The 16199-nt window shown below is 40.1% G+C and overlaps 1 protein-coding gene across 2 annotated transcripts; it reads left to right on the top strand.

Moving 5' to 3' along the window:
* The first annotated feature begins 15 nt into the window (after positions 1–15).
* whamm (WAS protein homolog associated with actin, golgi membranes and microtubules) lies at positions 16–14566 on the top strand. 2 transcript variants are annotated; one of them, XR_002752663.1, is made up of 12 exons: positions 16–669; positions 2488–2661; positions 2828–2978; positions 3713–3882; positions 5341–5551; positions 7457–7641; positions 8871–8957; positions 9089–9184; positions 10291–10699; positions 11280–11419; positions 12311–12692; positions 12780–14566. XR_002752663.1 is itself a non-coding variant. In XM_014469020.2 (11 exons), exons 1-11 carry the CDS (start codon positions 91–93, stop codon positions 12461–12463), a joined length of 2355 nt encoding a protein of 784 aa, XP_014324506.1. In that variant the 5' UTR covers positions 16–90; the 3' UTR covers positions 12464–14566. The 2 variants fall into 2 exon arrangements, 1 of the variants encoding a protein (XP_014324506.1); XM_014469020.2 differs by having other exon boundaries at positions 12311–14566.
* Positions 14567–16199: the final 1633 nt, after the last annotated feature.

The following is a 16199-nucleotide window of genomic DNA, read 5'->3' as shown; positions in this document are numbered from 1 at the left end:
ACTTGAACGCAGCAACGTCACACAAATGGCGGACGTTGTAAACACAGCCAACAGTTTCTCCGGGGCCAAAGTGAAAGCTGCGTTTTTAACATGGACAGTGTAGAGTTTGACCGGTTGGACAGCTTGGAGGGGTGGGTGGCAGTTAAAAGTAACATATTTGAAGAGAGTGAGCCCTTTAAGTTGGGTTTTATCGTCCAGTGGAACGCTATCGAGTCGAAGTTCGCAGTAACCTGCCACAACCGGACGTTACAGCGGCAGAAACGTAAGGCTGAGGTCCCCGCCGGTGGCCAGCCTCAGATGAGCTGGGCAGGACTGTTCTCCGTGAACGACCTGAAACACGTCCACCAGCAGTTCACATGCGTGGCGGACGTCCTGGGCGGCTGCTTCCCGGATTTGTCCGACTTTGGGGAAAGTAACATTTGGGACTTGCTGCTGTCGAATCGGAGGTCCGGTCCAGAGGATGACGACCAGAGAGACTTTGACACGCCGTGCAGGAAACTGGAAAAATACTTCAGCACCGCCATTGACCTGTGCGGGAGAAAGATCGTCCTAGAAACTTTGTTCACCCAGGATGAGAGGGATGTGGATGAGTACTTTGAAAATCTACAGGAGTTCAAAAAGAAGACCATGCAGGAGGAGATGTCAAGGGCCAAGGGCCAACTGAAGGAGGTGAGGGGCCACACGGCTGTCCGGGGTCCTAGAGTTCAGTCTGACTCACAAAAGGTTTTCATTAAGGGCTGATTTAATCCATTGTTTCTACATGGAAGAAACACACAACAACAGCAAATACTGAAGCATTTGATAACAGTCACATTTTTGTCTTTTAATAAGAATTAACAAGCACCTTTTCACTGGAAGTTTGTTATGCTTTTCTGTGAACATTTCCTGTGATTTCTACTATTTCAGATGTTGCTGTTCATCTTTCTGTTTTCATATGTTAACTGTTAGTATTTTCTCTACGACCCTGATGTTATATCTTCAGATTATTGTTTGTTTTTTAAGGATCGGATGTAAAAATTATACTGCGTTCTCTTCAAGGTTCTTCAGGCTAATAATAAGTTTCCACATTTTCTCTTGCAACATTTTGGGCCCAAAATTGAAGGCATTTGCATTTCAATTTTAGCTCACAAATGGTCTAACATAAATATCTTTCAGTGTGGCTTTTGTCATGAAATTTACAGCAGGTGTTGGCAACAATACAAATAATCCACGTATACAAAGAAATCAAAACATGCATGTAATAAAGATGAATGACGCATCAAATGAAAACTATATATTATAAATATGAATAAAAGAAGATGGAAAAAGGCATAAAGAGCCAATATGTTATCCATAAATAAATGCCATTATGTTCAAGATATATTTAATCAGATGCAACCATCACATTTCCATCTCTGTATCATCTCCAAAAGATTAGTTTTGAACACACACTTATTCTTTCCAAACATACGTCACCATTATGATGCCCAACCCTAAGAAACATATTTGTTAATTCATTGAATATAGATTTGCAACACCTGGGGTTTAATAGTGTAACAATTCATAAAATACAGCGTTATATCTGGTAGTCGTTTTTCCAGCAGCATTTATGCAAATGAACTCAAACTACAACTCATCTGGCCATTGTTTATAATCCTAACATTTTAAGAAATAAAATATATATTTTTTATTTGAGGAGTAATCTTCCTGACTCAAACACCTACCCTAGAGTAAGTATTTGAGTCCCAAAATACACTGGATTATTGCAGACTTTTACCTCACTAAGCTGTGTGTGTTCCTGAAGTGGAAACAGTTGCCTGCATGAAGAGCGCCACTCAGTGGTGGTGGAAAGATCTAAAATCAGGTCTAGCATGACGCAGCTGTGACTTTGCTGCCAGAATTTCAAAAAGGAAGTCCTTGATGCCAAAGTGAAAACACAATTTTTCAATCTCATGTCAATAATTAAAAATCTATAAACTACAGTGATTGATTTCATGAATAAAAGCCCCCTTTTTTTAAAGTGGGTGAACAAATTCAATAGCGATCATGCGAAGTGGTGCTACATTTTATAGGCGTTTTAAATGTGTTATGTTTATTATTTTATCATATTTTCCCCATTAAAAACTGAATTATTGATTTATAACATGCTTTTCTTGTATTCCCTGTTAAAATGTCAGCATCTCAGACATTGCCTGTCTGTGATTTTCAATGGGTCATCTCTTATTAAACCTGTAAAGACGTTAATATTTGTTCATATGTAAATTTCACTGGATTTATATTATTGATTTATTATCTCTATTTGACCACATTGATATGGCTTTGCGAGGCTATAACTCCAGACCACCCACAGCCTGTTTAGAAGGACTCGCTGTGTGTTTGGTATCGATCGGATTCTATCCGATCTGAGCTGTGAAAAGTCATACAAGGAAAATAACAGGCGGCTCTGAGAATAAACTGAGGTGATGCTGTTTTGATCTTCACTTATTTTTTATTTTCTTATTTTTACAGCTGCTGCAGAGTCACAGTACCACTAATGGGATGGTGGCACTGCTGAGCATCTATGAGAAGGAAGATGAAGCCTATCAGGACCTGGTTACTGTTGCTACTAGCTTCTTCCAGTACCTGTTGCAGCCCTTTAGAGACATGAGAGAACTGGCCTGCCTTTACAAGATGGAGATTCTTGTGAGTCAGGTTGAAGCTTGAACAAAACACAACAAGTCATTTTCTAAAGACTCTTTATCTCAAGTCTAAGTTAAATCCCAGAGTTGGTCAGATCTACGAGGCGACATTCTGATCATAAACGGTCCACTTGTTTTCTTTTTCTTTTTTTTGTTTTGTTTTTCTGCAGAAGTCCTTGGAGTTTGAGGACTTGGGTCCCAAGAGGATTGCAGCTCTGGAGAAGGAGGCAGAAGAGTGGAGAATGAAAGCAGAGGATGCTGTCGCCTCCATTCAGGACATCACTGTCAACTACTTTGCACAGACTTCAAAGGCCCTGGCTGGTATAAGTTGTTTGCTTTTCTTTTGTTTTTGTATGGATCATGTCGCCAGGCTCATTTCTGTGGCGGGTTTGGTTTAAAAAACCCCACATAAAATCATCTTTTTTAGCTATATGAGAAAACATTCCGTTTATATTATATTAAATGGCTGTAATTCAGATGTAAATTAATCAATTTTCTATGCTCTGTCTTTGGAAGAATTTAAAATTATTCAAAGAATTTAACAAAATGCTAACATTAAACGCCAAAGGTGTGAATTCATTGGTAATCAAGGTAAAAGAATTTTTTTACTTTGAGGTTTCTTTGTAACCAATTCAGTAAATAGTAAAAAAGAAACAAAACAAAAAAAAACCCAACTGATTTAACTTTGAACTCTTTTTAATCTGTTGCATGGATTTGAAAAAGTTGACTTCAGAAGCTTATTTTCCAGCTTTCACGCTACATGCAGAATATAGATCAGTTTGTGGAGCAGCTTGAAATTCAGGTGGGAGAAACTTCCACTTTTTTTTCTAGGTCGTTCAATAAAACTTTAAAAGCAGGTGAGATGTCCTAAAGTAATGATGGCATAGCTGGATGTCATCAACATCATTTTCAAAGAGCCATCAGAAAAAAAACCCCTGGTAAACAAGAGCAACAAAAAGACCTACAACTGGCCGATAATTCTCATGTAACCATAAAAGGTCTGTTAAGGTTTAGAGAGATGCAGCAGTTTGACAGATTTGTCTTTATACGTCCAGGCATGGTAAAACAGATGGAGGAGGATAAGAAACGTTTTGGACCCGCTGCCTGGGCATCTGCAGCTCCCAGACTGGAGAAGCTGCGCTTCCTTTTAGCTAAGGAAACCTTGCAGCACATGCGAGCGGCAGAGATGTGCCTCAGCCGCAAGAAGGACGCCATCAAAGAGCGGGTACGTCTGATGGGGGCTTCAGCTGCTTCTTCAGGGCTTCTGTAATTGGTGAAAACCTTCTGCACTTAATACGTTTTTTTTTGTACCAAGGCAAAACAGCTTTAGTAGTGGCTGTAGTTCTGCAGCGATTTAAAGAGACTGCTGGCTTTTTTTTTGTTGCTTTGTATTCTAGTCTGAATCTCTGGCTGCAGAGCTTCTTTTGATCTATTTATAAAGCTCTCTCTAAAAACTCAAAGAATTCTCTCCCCCCCCCCCCAAAAAAAAACCTGCTTCCATGCATAAATAAGTCAGTGTGTCTGTGTGTGTATACATATTCACAGCGTACCGCCTGTGTGTGCTCTGTGACTGCCTGGTGTAGAGCAATTTTAATGTCAGGATCACAGTATGGAGTGGGAAACTGCAGCAGATTATTTGCAATGCTGTGCATTTGAGCTGGTCTTTTCTCCTTTTTTGGGGGGCAACAGGAGAACACTTTCAGCATCTTCACCTGCATTATTCATCTGATTAAGCTTGTTAAAATGTCAGGCCTGAGGATGCTGGAAGTGGCCACCATTGTGAAATCAATGTGAATCTTTTGCATAGACGGCTATGTGAGAGTGTTTCTAATGAGATCAGCGAGCTGCACCTATGCAGGATTTTGTGCTGGTGGCACCGTAACACCGTGACTCTGATGAATGCGTCGGTGTGCCTGCAGATTTCACAGCGTGACACGTTGGACTGTTTTTTTTTGTTTTTTTTTTTTTACAGTGAGCGTATCTGTGTGCGCGCACGACGCCCTCGGAAAACATCAAGACCTCTTTATGTAATTTGCATGTTTTGGTTTTTGATGCTCGCTGCAAATATAACCCACATTTAGATCAATTAAATTGAAGAAGTCCCTCCACCTTCACAACTCCCCCCTTTGCCAAATTTAGCAACAAGGTGAGAGACGCTGATCCAAACACTGACTGTGGAAGACTGCGGTAGCAAAACCCTTTAAAGTGAATTTTCCTCCATTTGTGCTTTAGTTAAACTCTGACTGCAAATGTTAAAGTAATTCTTTCAGTTTGGGATCGCTCAGTCTGAACTGAAAAAGGAGAAAAATAATTTTACTCTGCAAAAGTACTGGGCGTCACGCAGCGCTCTTTATGACGGAGACCATTTAGGGACATGGGTTTGAATATAAAGTGTCAGCTCATAATTAAGAATGTCAAGCAGTTTTTTCCTTACTGTCATAACGCTGCAGGCAGCTGCTGATTCCAGCTCCCCTCATTAAGAGTCGCAGAGAAGAAAACTGTCTGAAGACGTTTCTACATCACATAATTTTACATCAGTTGAAAACATGTAAACATGCAGTTGTGTCAAAGTATTTTTAGCACACATGTACAAACGGGGTGTGAATTTTAAAAAGGAAAATATTCCACACTTTTTAAAGCCTGACTTGACAAGGGTGTTGTTTTTTTTTTTTCTTTTCTACAGCTGGAGAACTTGTCAGGGAGAGTCCAGAACCGGAGAGCTGAACCGGAGGGGTCGGCGTCTGAGGCCGGTCAGAAACGTGACACAGTGGACCAGCTTGAACTGCAGTTCTATGAAACCCAGCTGGAACTTTATGACGCCAAGTTTGAGATCCTGAAGAACGAGGAGCAGCTGCTGGTGGCTCAGATAGACACCCTGCGTCGACAAATTAAAGGCATGTGCTGAATCTAGTGAAAAGGTTTCATAGAATAGAAATGCAACAATCTGTATTTAAATGCACTTCCACTAAATAATGGGTTTGTCACCTTGTTTTAGGCTTAGCCTAGTTTTATTGACCCACTCTATTGTGAACTGCAAACAAAGAAATAACAGCAAACAAAGGAATCATTTTGAGGGAATTAATGCAATTCAGTCTCAGTTTATTTCTATAGTACCAATTCTTTACAAAAAAAAGTTATTTGAATTCAGTTATACATTCCTTACACTGGTTCCCTGTAGCCCAGAGAATAGACTTTAAAATATCTTTCAGGAAAAAAATGGTGACACACTGAGTTCCTTTAAATCAAGGCTCAAAACCCATTTGTTTGGAGTTGCTTTTGATTAATAATAACTGGAATGATGTGAACAGGAGTCATCATTTTCCAATCCTTTGCCAATGCAATGTAATAATTTTGTTTGGTTGTTTTATTTTAATTTAACCATGGAAAGTACTTAATAAATTGTGCCTTGCTTTCTAATTGATTCAATTTATTAGTTCATTAAGTTCAGTTTGCTATTCAGTATAGCTTAAAAAGTTGTCTATTCTTGTAATTCCTTATACCAACATCAGAAACATGTATGTCCTGAGACGGAATGGAGTTTTATAATAAAAATGATCATAGACATAAAAACAAGCTAAAATAATTGTAGATTTTGTTTTTCTCCTGAGTAATTGCAATCATCAAGTGAAACAGCATTTCAGATTTAATCATATCATCTTTGTGGGATATTAAAATTATTAGCATAAAAGCTGCATAATAAAGGCTGACAGACTGAGGTCAGCAGGACCGTGTCTGTCATGTGACACGACCAATTAGTACTTCAAACTATCTTCTTCCTGTACAATTAGGAAATATTTCACATTGCATTTGGGTAAAGTACGCAATCTAAGTTACTGGGAGTGAAAAACGGTGAGTGGATTTTTACTGCTGCCATAAGTAGAAAGTCACTGACAAAATAATAAATGCTGCTCCTTCTCATTATTTTTAAAGATTAAAACTGACTCTGCTGTTAACAAAACGTGTTTAGATTTTTAAAATCATTTTCCAAATGTGTATGATAAAAAATAATATAATTTGCCATTATTTGAAAATCTCAAAACTGAGCCCAGAAAAATGTATATGCAAACAAAATAAAAGCATCACAGATAGAACACTGTGCTTTAGAGAATCTATAATTCATTAATAACGTAGTCCTGATTTGATGAGTTGACGTTTCACACATTTTAATGTGGAGCTGGTCAAAGTTGGTCCTGAGTTATTGGTAAAACAGCAATAAAATAACACTCTGTCAAATCTGATGCCAACTTTAGGTAATAAAACAGGAGTAGTTATTTTAAGCATTAGCATCTCCAGACTTTTTATAGGAAGAGCTGCAGGAAAGAGCTAGGCATGTTTTTAAAAAACTGAATTTAAATGATGTCATACATATTTAAATTTGACACAAACATTGAAAAGGCCCTTTGATTTGGGGTCACTCTGGGGAAATGGTTCCCTCCGTTCATGTAAATATTTCTCTAATTGCTCCTTTAGGGACATGGGGTGTTACCACCATGGTGTGTGTACAGTATTAACATGCTGTGTGTGTGTGTCCACCTGTATTTTTAACCTTTTATGCTCTCCAGAGTTTCCAAACTAAAACATAGCAGTGTGACCTTCGCTACTTGCTGAAAAGAAGGGCCAAACAAAAATGAATTTTGCAAACTAATTGTCTAACTTTACAGAGGATTTAATGTAAACACTGACAGTTGAGTGTTTACATTAGTCAGCAGTTTTATGTTGATGATGTCATATTTTGAATATTGTTACAAGTAAATCCATAGTGTACATAGTGATGTTGTATGAATGTATTTTTGTTTCAGAGCTGAAGGAGGAGGTGGTGTACTACGATGTGTGTGAGGATCCAGAGGAGCTGCACAGCATGGTCCACACAGCGTTTCAACAGGCCGAACCGCCACTAATGCGTCAGCTCAAACGACGCCTGCAGACCCTGGAGACCAAGAGGGGCAACATCTGTGCTCGGAGGGCTTACCTGAGGAACAAAAAGGTGCAAAACGCGCCTCAGCCGCTTTATTCATTTTGACCCGTATGCACCTTTCAAAAAGAAGAATTTTGGTAGAAGTTAATTTGTCTTTAGGGTACAAATACACATATTTAAAGCTCATAACAGTGTAATTTTTATTTTGAGGATGGATTGCAGCTTTTAGTATGTGTGATTTTAGATTTGAACTAATCAGTTGATATTCTTAATGTTGCAAAGCTATTAAGCTAAACCGATCGAACAATTTATTTCTACTATAGGAGCAAATTCCAGTAACCAGCTGCGAGCCTTAGGAAATGTAAATCAATAACAATAAATATGGACAATGGACACACAATCAATATCAATAGACAATACATCTGATAGAATATACAGTATGTAGAATATTCACTGAACTCTGATCAAGAACTGCACAGCATCCTGGGAGATGTGTGCAGAGGAAAGGGTTTAGCTCCTCAACCTCTCACGGCTAGCTAATCAAGGTTGGCGGCATCAACTCACTCATTCTTTGGTTACCTAGCAACAACCTGTTGAGTAACTTGCGCAGCAACAGTTCCAGGTTTCGCCACCGTGCCTCATAACTGCTTAAAAATAAACAACAATGACGTGAAGTGAAAACTGTGGATCAAAGAGGAAAGGAAATCAATAATTATCAATATCAACTGACATGAAACGCTTATGTTGTGATACGTTTTTCCACCGTGTCATCCGGTCCCATTCTACTCTACACACACAAATCCAATGAGAATGTCACCACATCCACACACGAGGTAACGTAAAGAAAATTAAAGGACAAGCTGTTCAAAAGGAATAGCCCTTAATCACTGAAGAATATTTAGCTTTAGTTTTGGCATGTTTGATGTTCCTCCACCAGTTTCTATTGGATTAAGGTCTGTAGATTGGACCGGCTGTTACTTAGGATTCGTCTTGTTGGTCTGAAACCAAGATGCTGCTGCTTATTTGTGTGTTTAGGGGTCGCTGGCTTCTTGAAACACCCATTTTAAAAGCAATTCATCTTCAACATAAATTATCGTGACCTCTTGAAGTATTTTAATGTACTCCGACTGATCCGTGGCCTCGGGCTGCATTAAAAAAAGTGGTTTTAGGGATCATTTAACAAACTGCCTGTGGCCTCTAGACCCAGAAGAAACACCCACTAATCTGATAAAACACAAAGCTGGCTTCAAATAAAAATGACCTATGCTGATGGATTTCTTTTGTGCGTGTGTCTTCAGGATCAGTGCATGGACGCCCAGGAGCAGAAGCAGCATGTGGCCAAGCACAGCTCGATAGTCTTCAACCAGCATCATCAGGTCCACCTGGTACGTCACCACAGCAACCAGGCAGCCCACACAGACCCTCATACACACAGCTCTATCTACTGAGGTAACTGGATTTAGGTTTCTTTCTCCTCTCTTCAGTGGCTCTCAGTGTCTCCCTCTGTTGTCTGCAGAAACGGGAGAAGAGGAAAGAGGAGGAGCAGAGGAGGAAGGAGTGGGTGGACCAGGAGCGAGAGAAGACCCTGAGCAGATTACGATCCTTCAGAGAGGTCAGCTTCTCATTCTGTTTCTTTCTTTCTCCTGCACATCCTCCTTCATTAAAAAAAAATCAAATAAAAAAGGCTACCTGAGTTTCTGTTTAAAAACACACCGGTTTTGTTTTTTGGTCAGGATTACAAAAATATTTCCATTTGTTAAATGACAGGAGAATAGTAAAAATTATAGATGTTACTGAAATTATAATATGCTAATAAATAAAAAAAAATGGAAAAGCCCAGATGAAAATGTCATGGCTTTGTAAAACGTTTCCAACTTTTTTTTATTGCTTTTACAAAAAGAAAATTAATAAATCTTGGCAAAATAAATGTAACATAAAATAAATGATGGTGTAAATATTCAGCTCCTTCAAGTCAGTGTTTTGTTGAAGCGCCTTTGGCTGCAATCCCAGCAGGGTGTCTGTATGGATCAGCCACAATCAAGCTGCACATCTGGACAGGGGTGCACCGATGGATGTTTTCTGGCTGATCTCCAAAAGTCGCTCAGTTGATAACAGTGGGATGATTATTGTTAACTGCAGATATGACCTGGTGGGCCGGTCTGTCAAACCTCTCTCCCAGCAAAGCAAAACAGGACAGTGGCTGATTTTTAGACCTTTGCTGAGGCAGATAAGATCGGTGCATGAGATCTGGTTCACGGGTTGGTATCGGCCGGTCACCGAGATCCCAAAATGAAGGAAATCGGGGTCAGTTTATCGGGGTCACTGGTGCACCCCTACGTCTGCATGCTGCAGTTTTACTCCGTTCTTCTTTGTAAACTATCCAACCTATGTCAAGCTGCATGTGGGTCGGCTGTGATCAGCTGTTGTCAAATCCTGCCACAAATTCTCTGTAGGACTGAGGCTTGAGCTTTGACTGGGCCGCTCCAGAACATCCACCTTGTTTTCTTCATTCTCTGCGTAGCTTTAGATGGATGCTTCAACTCGTTGTCCTCCAGGTTTTTGCTGTACTTTGCTATATTTAAATTTTTTTGGTTTTTTAATTAAAATTAACAGAAAGAGGCAGAAAGAGATTATTTGTCCCATGTTGGAATTTAGTTCTTTCTTTGTGATTTTGCATTATATTTCAATATGTGATTTTTTTCATCTCCTCCTTCATAGAAGCGACAGGGACAGTACATCCTGAAGACGCCTCAGTCCAGGAAGCCTCCCTCAGAAGTCTCCTGTCCCTCCCAGCCGTTGTCCATCATCAGCCTGTCTCCGTCTGCCTCTCCTGACGAGCCGTCCTCCATCCGCCCGGCTCCTAGACGCAGTAAAACACCCCAAAAGCAGCAGCCTAAAGACATCCCTGTTCAGATCTTCTCTGCACCGCCTCCGCCAACATTAACGTGCCCCACTGCGCCGCCACCTCCACCTCCACCTCCACCTCCACCACCGCTTCCACCACCGCCTCCTGCCATGCCACCTCCGCCTGTCCGAGCTGCACCTTCCCCTCAGGACACGCCGATGCCTCTCAGCGAAAAAGAGGAGCCTCCTTTTCCAGCCAAGAACACGCTCAAGCAAAACATAGGTGAGACGAAAGTGTACAGCAAAGTTCAGACTTTTGGCAGCTTGCATTAAACGTACAAACACAAGAAGATGTTTGAGAGCGCTGTGGGCAGGGAGCAGGAGATGCAATATTTCCCCACTGCTGGCACAGTTGTGTTTGTTTGTTCTAGTGGAAAGTGTGTTTGCACATGGTGTTCTGTCCTATATTCCCAACGTCTCCCATGAGGACAGACGAAGGCTTTTACCTCAGTTGCTGTCTTGCTGCTTCACACCCTCAGCTCCACTTCAACACGACTCCGTTGTTATTTTTTAGACATCTTTTTCAGCAGTTTTTAATGTCTCTCTTCTTCAAATGTTTTAAGTTTTGTTTCTTACCATTTTTATTATTTCTTAACGCTTTGATTTCTTTCAGTTTTCAATGTTTCTTAGATTCTTTTTTTTTTTTTTTTTTTTTTTTTTTTTTTTACAGAAGACTGTTCATATTTTTTCAGAAGAGAAAACAAAATAAAAAAATAGTTAATCCAGAATGTATTCCTGAACAAAATAATTTCTCGGTTCTTTTTTTTTTTTTTTTTTTTTTTTTGCATCTGGCATTACTGCAGGAACTATGGATGAAGTGTTGGCCTCGCTGCAACGCGGACAGATTAAACTGCGAAAGGTTCCCGATGCTACGAGCAACTCTGGGTTAGACGCGAGGAGCAGTCTGATGTCCGCCATCCGAGAGGGAGTCAAACTGAAGAAGGTTAAGATGTTTGCACAGTCACCAATGATACTTCACTGCTGATGTTTCGTATCAGTCAGATAAATTTGACGCCATGTTAAACTGTACATACAGATACAGAGCAGCTGTTTTCTATGAGAGAGCATTGTTAAATTGACCAAAATGGAAAACCAAAACAGTCTGACTTGTTTTCAAAAATTATCAACTCAACTTTTAATTATCAGGCTAAACATGAAAGCTTTTGCTCATTTTTGATGTTTGATTGTTTTGTAAAAAATGACTCTTTCGTTAAGCAAATGAAAAGTCTCACTTGTCAGCATGGTGGCTTTTGTTTTGTCGTCCAGTTGCAATGTCTACCTATGTCAGAAGAAGATTTAAAAAATCCATTTACAGTTTATTATCAGCATAGGTATTTAAAATTAGGTTCTCTAGAGATTAATGTTCTAAATTCATAAACAACCACAGATTTTACTGCAATATTTTGCTGTCTTTGCAGTGAATAAATATACAAATTATAGCACAATATTTTTCACCAGTGAAAACAGTCAAAACTCACACAAACATTAGTCTACTCTAAGACTTTAATTTTCTGACTGAATAAACTTATGACTAAAGCAATTACATCTATTAAGTCTCCTCAGGTGGCGTTTATTACACAACGTCTAATTATGTGAGCGCCTGGTGACCAATCAGGAAGTTGCAGCAGTAGTGAATACTACGGTTTCTGGTTTTACAGTAACATGGGGTGATGTTGTTATCGGTTTATTTATAATATGAAGCCACGCTGAGTTTAAAAGACATATGTGAAAGATGACACCGACAGTGGTTCTGCGCTATTAGTGTCTCAGAAACTTTTTAACTTTTTGAAGGAGCCTGTGGTCTAAAATTACATTGTCACTCTTCATGTTGTAGGTGGTTCCCATGCGAGAGGAAGTCCCGAGCGGTGCGGACAACGAGCTGGAGCGCAGCATCAAAGCCGCCATGATGAGAATGAAGAAGGTGGCGGCCGACTCGGACGACGAGGACCGAGGCGACGACTCGCAGAGCGCCGACTGGGACAGCTGAGAACACAAACCTGCAGATGAAGTCGCTCTGACACAAACCCGCCCCCCAAATCCCCTCCTTCACGGCTGTGAGCCGAAGCTCGTGCTATGACCAGATTTAACCAAAAACACGCTGCTGCTTCTTCTTCTTCTGACGAGGACGGGATTACGCCTCCTCCGACTTAAACACTTTAGTTTGTTGGAGCTGTCGCACACTAATCCCATTGGTCCTCCTAAAGCAGCACCGAGATGTAAGAGATCCAAAAAGGCTCCGATCCAGCTAAGTAGTAAGTGACAGAATCGGGATTTAATCTCCTCTGAAACCTTTTTTTTTCTAGTTCTGGGAGGATTCTTAAAGTGAATGGCCAAATGGGATGTTCTGCATTATAAAGCAAAGGCGGTCGGTGGCACTGAAGCGCAGCGTGTGAATGATTGAAACTTACACAGCCGTCTGCCTGGAGGCCTGTAGTGAAGCTGCTGCTCAACAGGAAGAAACTAATTCCTCTGTCATATTTCTGAATCTTAACTCAGTATCTTGAATGTAATAAACCAGTGATTCTTGAGGAGAGGGACAAAACAAGTCCTATGGATAAAGCACAAATTTGAATAAAATCTACACAAAATAAAAAAATGTTCAAATATCTGACTAAACTAACCTGGGCCATGTTAGTTTAGTCAACAACAGTGTATGTTTTCTTGGTGTTTGCTGAATATTTTTTTATTTTAAACTCTGCAGGTGGATGGTGTCTGTAAAATCCCTTGTCCTGGAGCAGAACTCAATACATTATAATCATTTAAAACAATTAAAGGAATACTAAGAATATATTATGACAATTAAGTATAAGTATTCAAATAAATAATCATAAAAGTACCAATAAATTGAATTAAAATAATTTTTATATATTTTCCAACTCAATTGAATTTTCTCCCAAGTTTTTGTCAACACAGTCAGACATAAAAAGAATGTAAAAAAAAAAATCAGGCATTATTGGGGGGCATCAGAACTTCTGAGGACCCCATGACGTCTTCCTTTCTCTTCCTTTGCTAAAATAGGCTGGTTAGCTTATGTTTAGTTTTTTCTAAAGAAGTTGGGACAACCACTTTGTGTCAACACCATAACTGACAATTTACAAAATTTTGTGAAATAAATGATTAATTTTAGTAAACTGTAACGATTCCATGGACCTGATGAGCTACAATATGGCCTCCTTCACACTAACATCATATAAATTGAGGTAGTTTGGCATTTCGTCAACTCCGTCCGTTTTTAGCTGACAGTCTGACTCTTTCAGTGATAGTGTCGACAAATCTCACTTAAATGTGCAGTTAATTCATCTTAATGTATTTTACATAAATAGCTTTACTTCACATGTATCAAGTATTTCTTTTTACTCACTAGTTTGTCACCAAGTTCAGTTCTGCATCAGCTCCGTCAGATGGACTTTATGTTGTTTTTTGTTTTAAATGTTTCTTGAGGAGCATTTGTCTGTAAAACTGAGTAAAAATATCACTAATAGGGTCATTAAAAAAATAATAATTTTATATTTATTTTTGTCAGATGGTGTTGACAAAGTTCTGGGCCAGGTCCATTAAAAATGTAATTTTCAAAAAAATGTTGCGATTGGGAGCCTGCACCTTGCCATCTTTACATTTCCAAAACATTATTTGTCATATTTGTATACATAAGCTGGAGGAATAACAAAAAAAATTGGGGGGAAAATTTAAACCCATTTTGTCCCTCTTCTCAAGAATCACTACGTGTTTCCTCGGATATAATCCAGCCGCTGTATACCAGAGTATTTACTGTAAGCTATGAAGAGCAGTGGTGTGGAAAACATTCGGCATTGTTTGTACTACCAGCTGCTGTCTCCAAGTAATCAGCTAATTTTTCCTTCACCATGCCATACGTAAAGAGATCAATTAGGAATGCAGGATATCTTTTGTCTTTAATAAATATGTGCAATAACGACCCGTCTCATCACCTAAGCCTTGGTTTGAATTGATTTCTGGCAAACAGCATTAAAGGGTTCAGAGTAAATGAAACATCTGTTCACTGAGCTGGCAGTGGCTGCACTGGAAACACGTGTACTGTTTTATGAAAAATAAACCCAGATATGAAACCTTTGCAGAGCTTGCTTGAATTCAGACATGCGCTCAGACGTGCTGCGCCCGGGTCGACATCCCCGCTCTTTAAACGCCGCGCACAGGAAGTGTGGAGCCAGTGTGGGTAAACCCTGCTGACTGTTCTCCGGCAGACTTTTTTCGCCCACCAACATGAGTCATGGAGCGGTGTCCATCCAGGCAGCCGTCTCTCTCTCTCTCTGTCTCTCTTTCAGCCAGCTGTGAGTGGCTGATTTCAGCCGGGTGGATGTTAAAGAGCAGCTGTTAGCGGCGGCCCCCTCCCTCCCTCCCTCTTTGCTTCGGAGGCGGCTCTGTGTGTGCGTTTCCTGTGGGGGAACATCCAGGTCGGGCACCTCCAGGGATGAGGATGGCAGGTATTTTGACAAGCCCAGCCAATTGTGCATCAATATGAAATTCCCCCAGCCTGTTACTATAGTAACGGTGAGTCTTGGTTGTAGTGGCCTGCAGTGCCAGGTCTCTCTCTCTCTCTCTCTCTCCTCCTCTTTCTCTCTCACACATGTACCGAGCAGCATAGTGTCTTAATGATGTTTCACCAACTCGCCCACTCATCACCAGTCACACAATAAGCCTCGCAGAAAGTCTGCAGCCACGAACAGCAGACAGGAGAGAAATGCTGCTTCAGCTCTGGAATAGAATGGGCTTTTGTTGTAGAGTGAAAAAACCCCCAATTTTTTTCTTTATTTGATTTCAGTCGCATCAGAAGATAAATCTAAAAAACAAAAAAAAAGGTGACAGATTCTGTGATTCAAAATATCTTATTTGCAACACATGGAATGGAAAAGGCAGCTTCAGTCAGCAAAAAGGCAGACTGGCTCCATGTGGCTCCAGTTTATTAACTAATGTTCAGCCACATTTCATAATTGATGGAGTTTTATGACTTGGCTATCAGTTTGCGTTAAGGTTTTGTACTGTGGAAGCTTATTCAATTTAAAGTGGAACTACCATGCTAGATTTATTACATTTCACTGACTAGTTTTTTAAAAGGACTAAAGAATAGATTTGTCGTTGACAACCTCCTTGCATAAATTAATTTTCCATCAGATAAACAACGTGGGCATAAAATTGATAATTTATCTGCATATTGATTAACTTCACACCCATTACTGATACTTGACGCACTGAAGGAGCAAATGAAATCTGAAGTAGAACGTTTCATAAGTCTATCGGTCACAGTTTTATTTACAAAAAAAAAAAAAAGAAAAAAAAAGTTGAGTGGGATCGAGTTGCCAAGGCAACATGTTCTCTGATCCACTGCTGCAGTACCACCGTGATGATGTTTCAGGTGTTTCCCTTCCACAGTCGGTCCTCAAACCAGCAGCTTTCGTCTGAGCCACTCACTGACAACATGTCCGCTCGCTTTACTCAACGTGCGTCTCCGTCATGATTGCCGCTACGTTTGGCTCCATGTACATCAACAGAGGAGAAGACGGGCGGCGGTGGAGCCTCGACAGCAGTTGGCTCTGAGGGTTTATTCCACCTCCTCTGCACTTCTCATCCAGGAAAAAAATTAAATAAAAACAAACCCAAACCCGCTTCAATTTGTAAAACGATTTCACCGTTTCTTTCACACACCGACACGTACGCGAGTGTGAGTTAGAAAACGCTCCCATCTCGTC

Source organism: Xiphophorus maculatus, chromosome 4 (genome assembly GCF_002775205.1).
Source record: "Xiphophorus maculatus strain JP 163 A chromosome 4, X_maculatus-5.0-male, whole genome shotgun sequence".
Lineage (NCBI taxonomy): Eukaryota > Metazoa > Chordata > Actinopteri > Cyprinodontiformes > Poeciliidae > Xiphophorus > Xiphophorus maculatus.
Note: the sequence above shows the minus strand (reverse complement) of the source record. Positions and strands in the feature narration are given on the sequence as shown.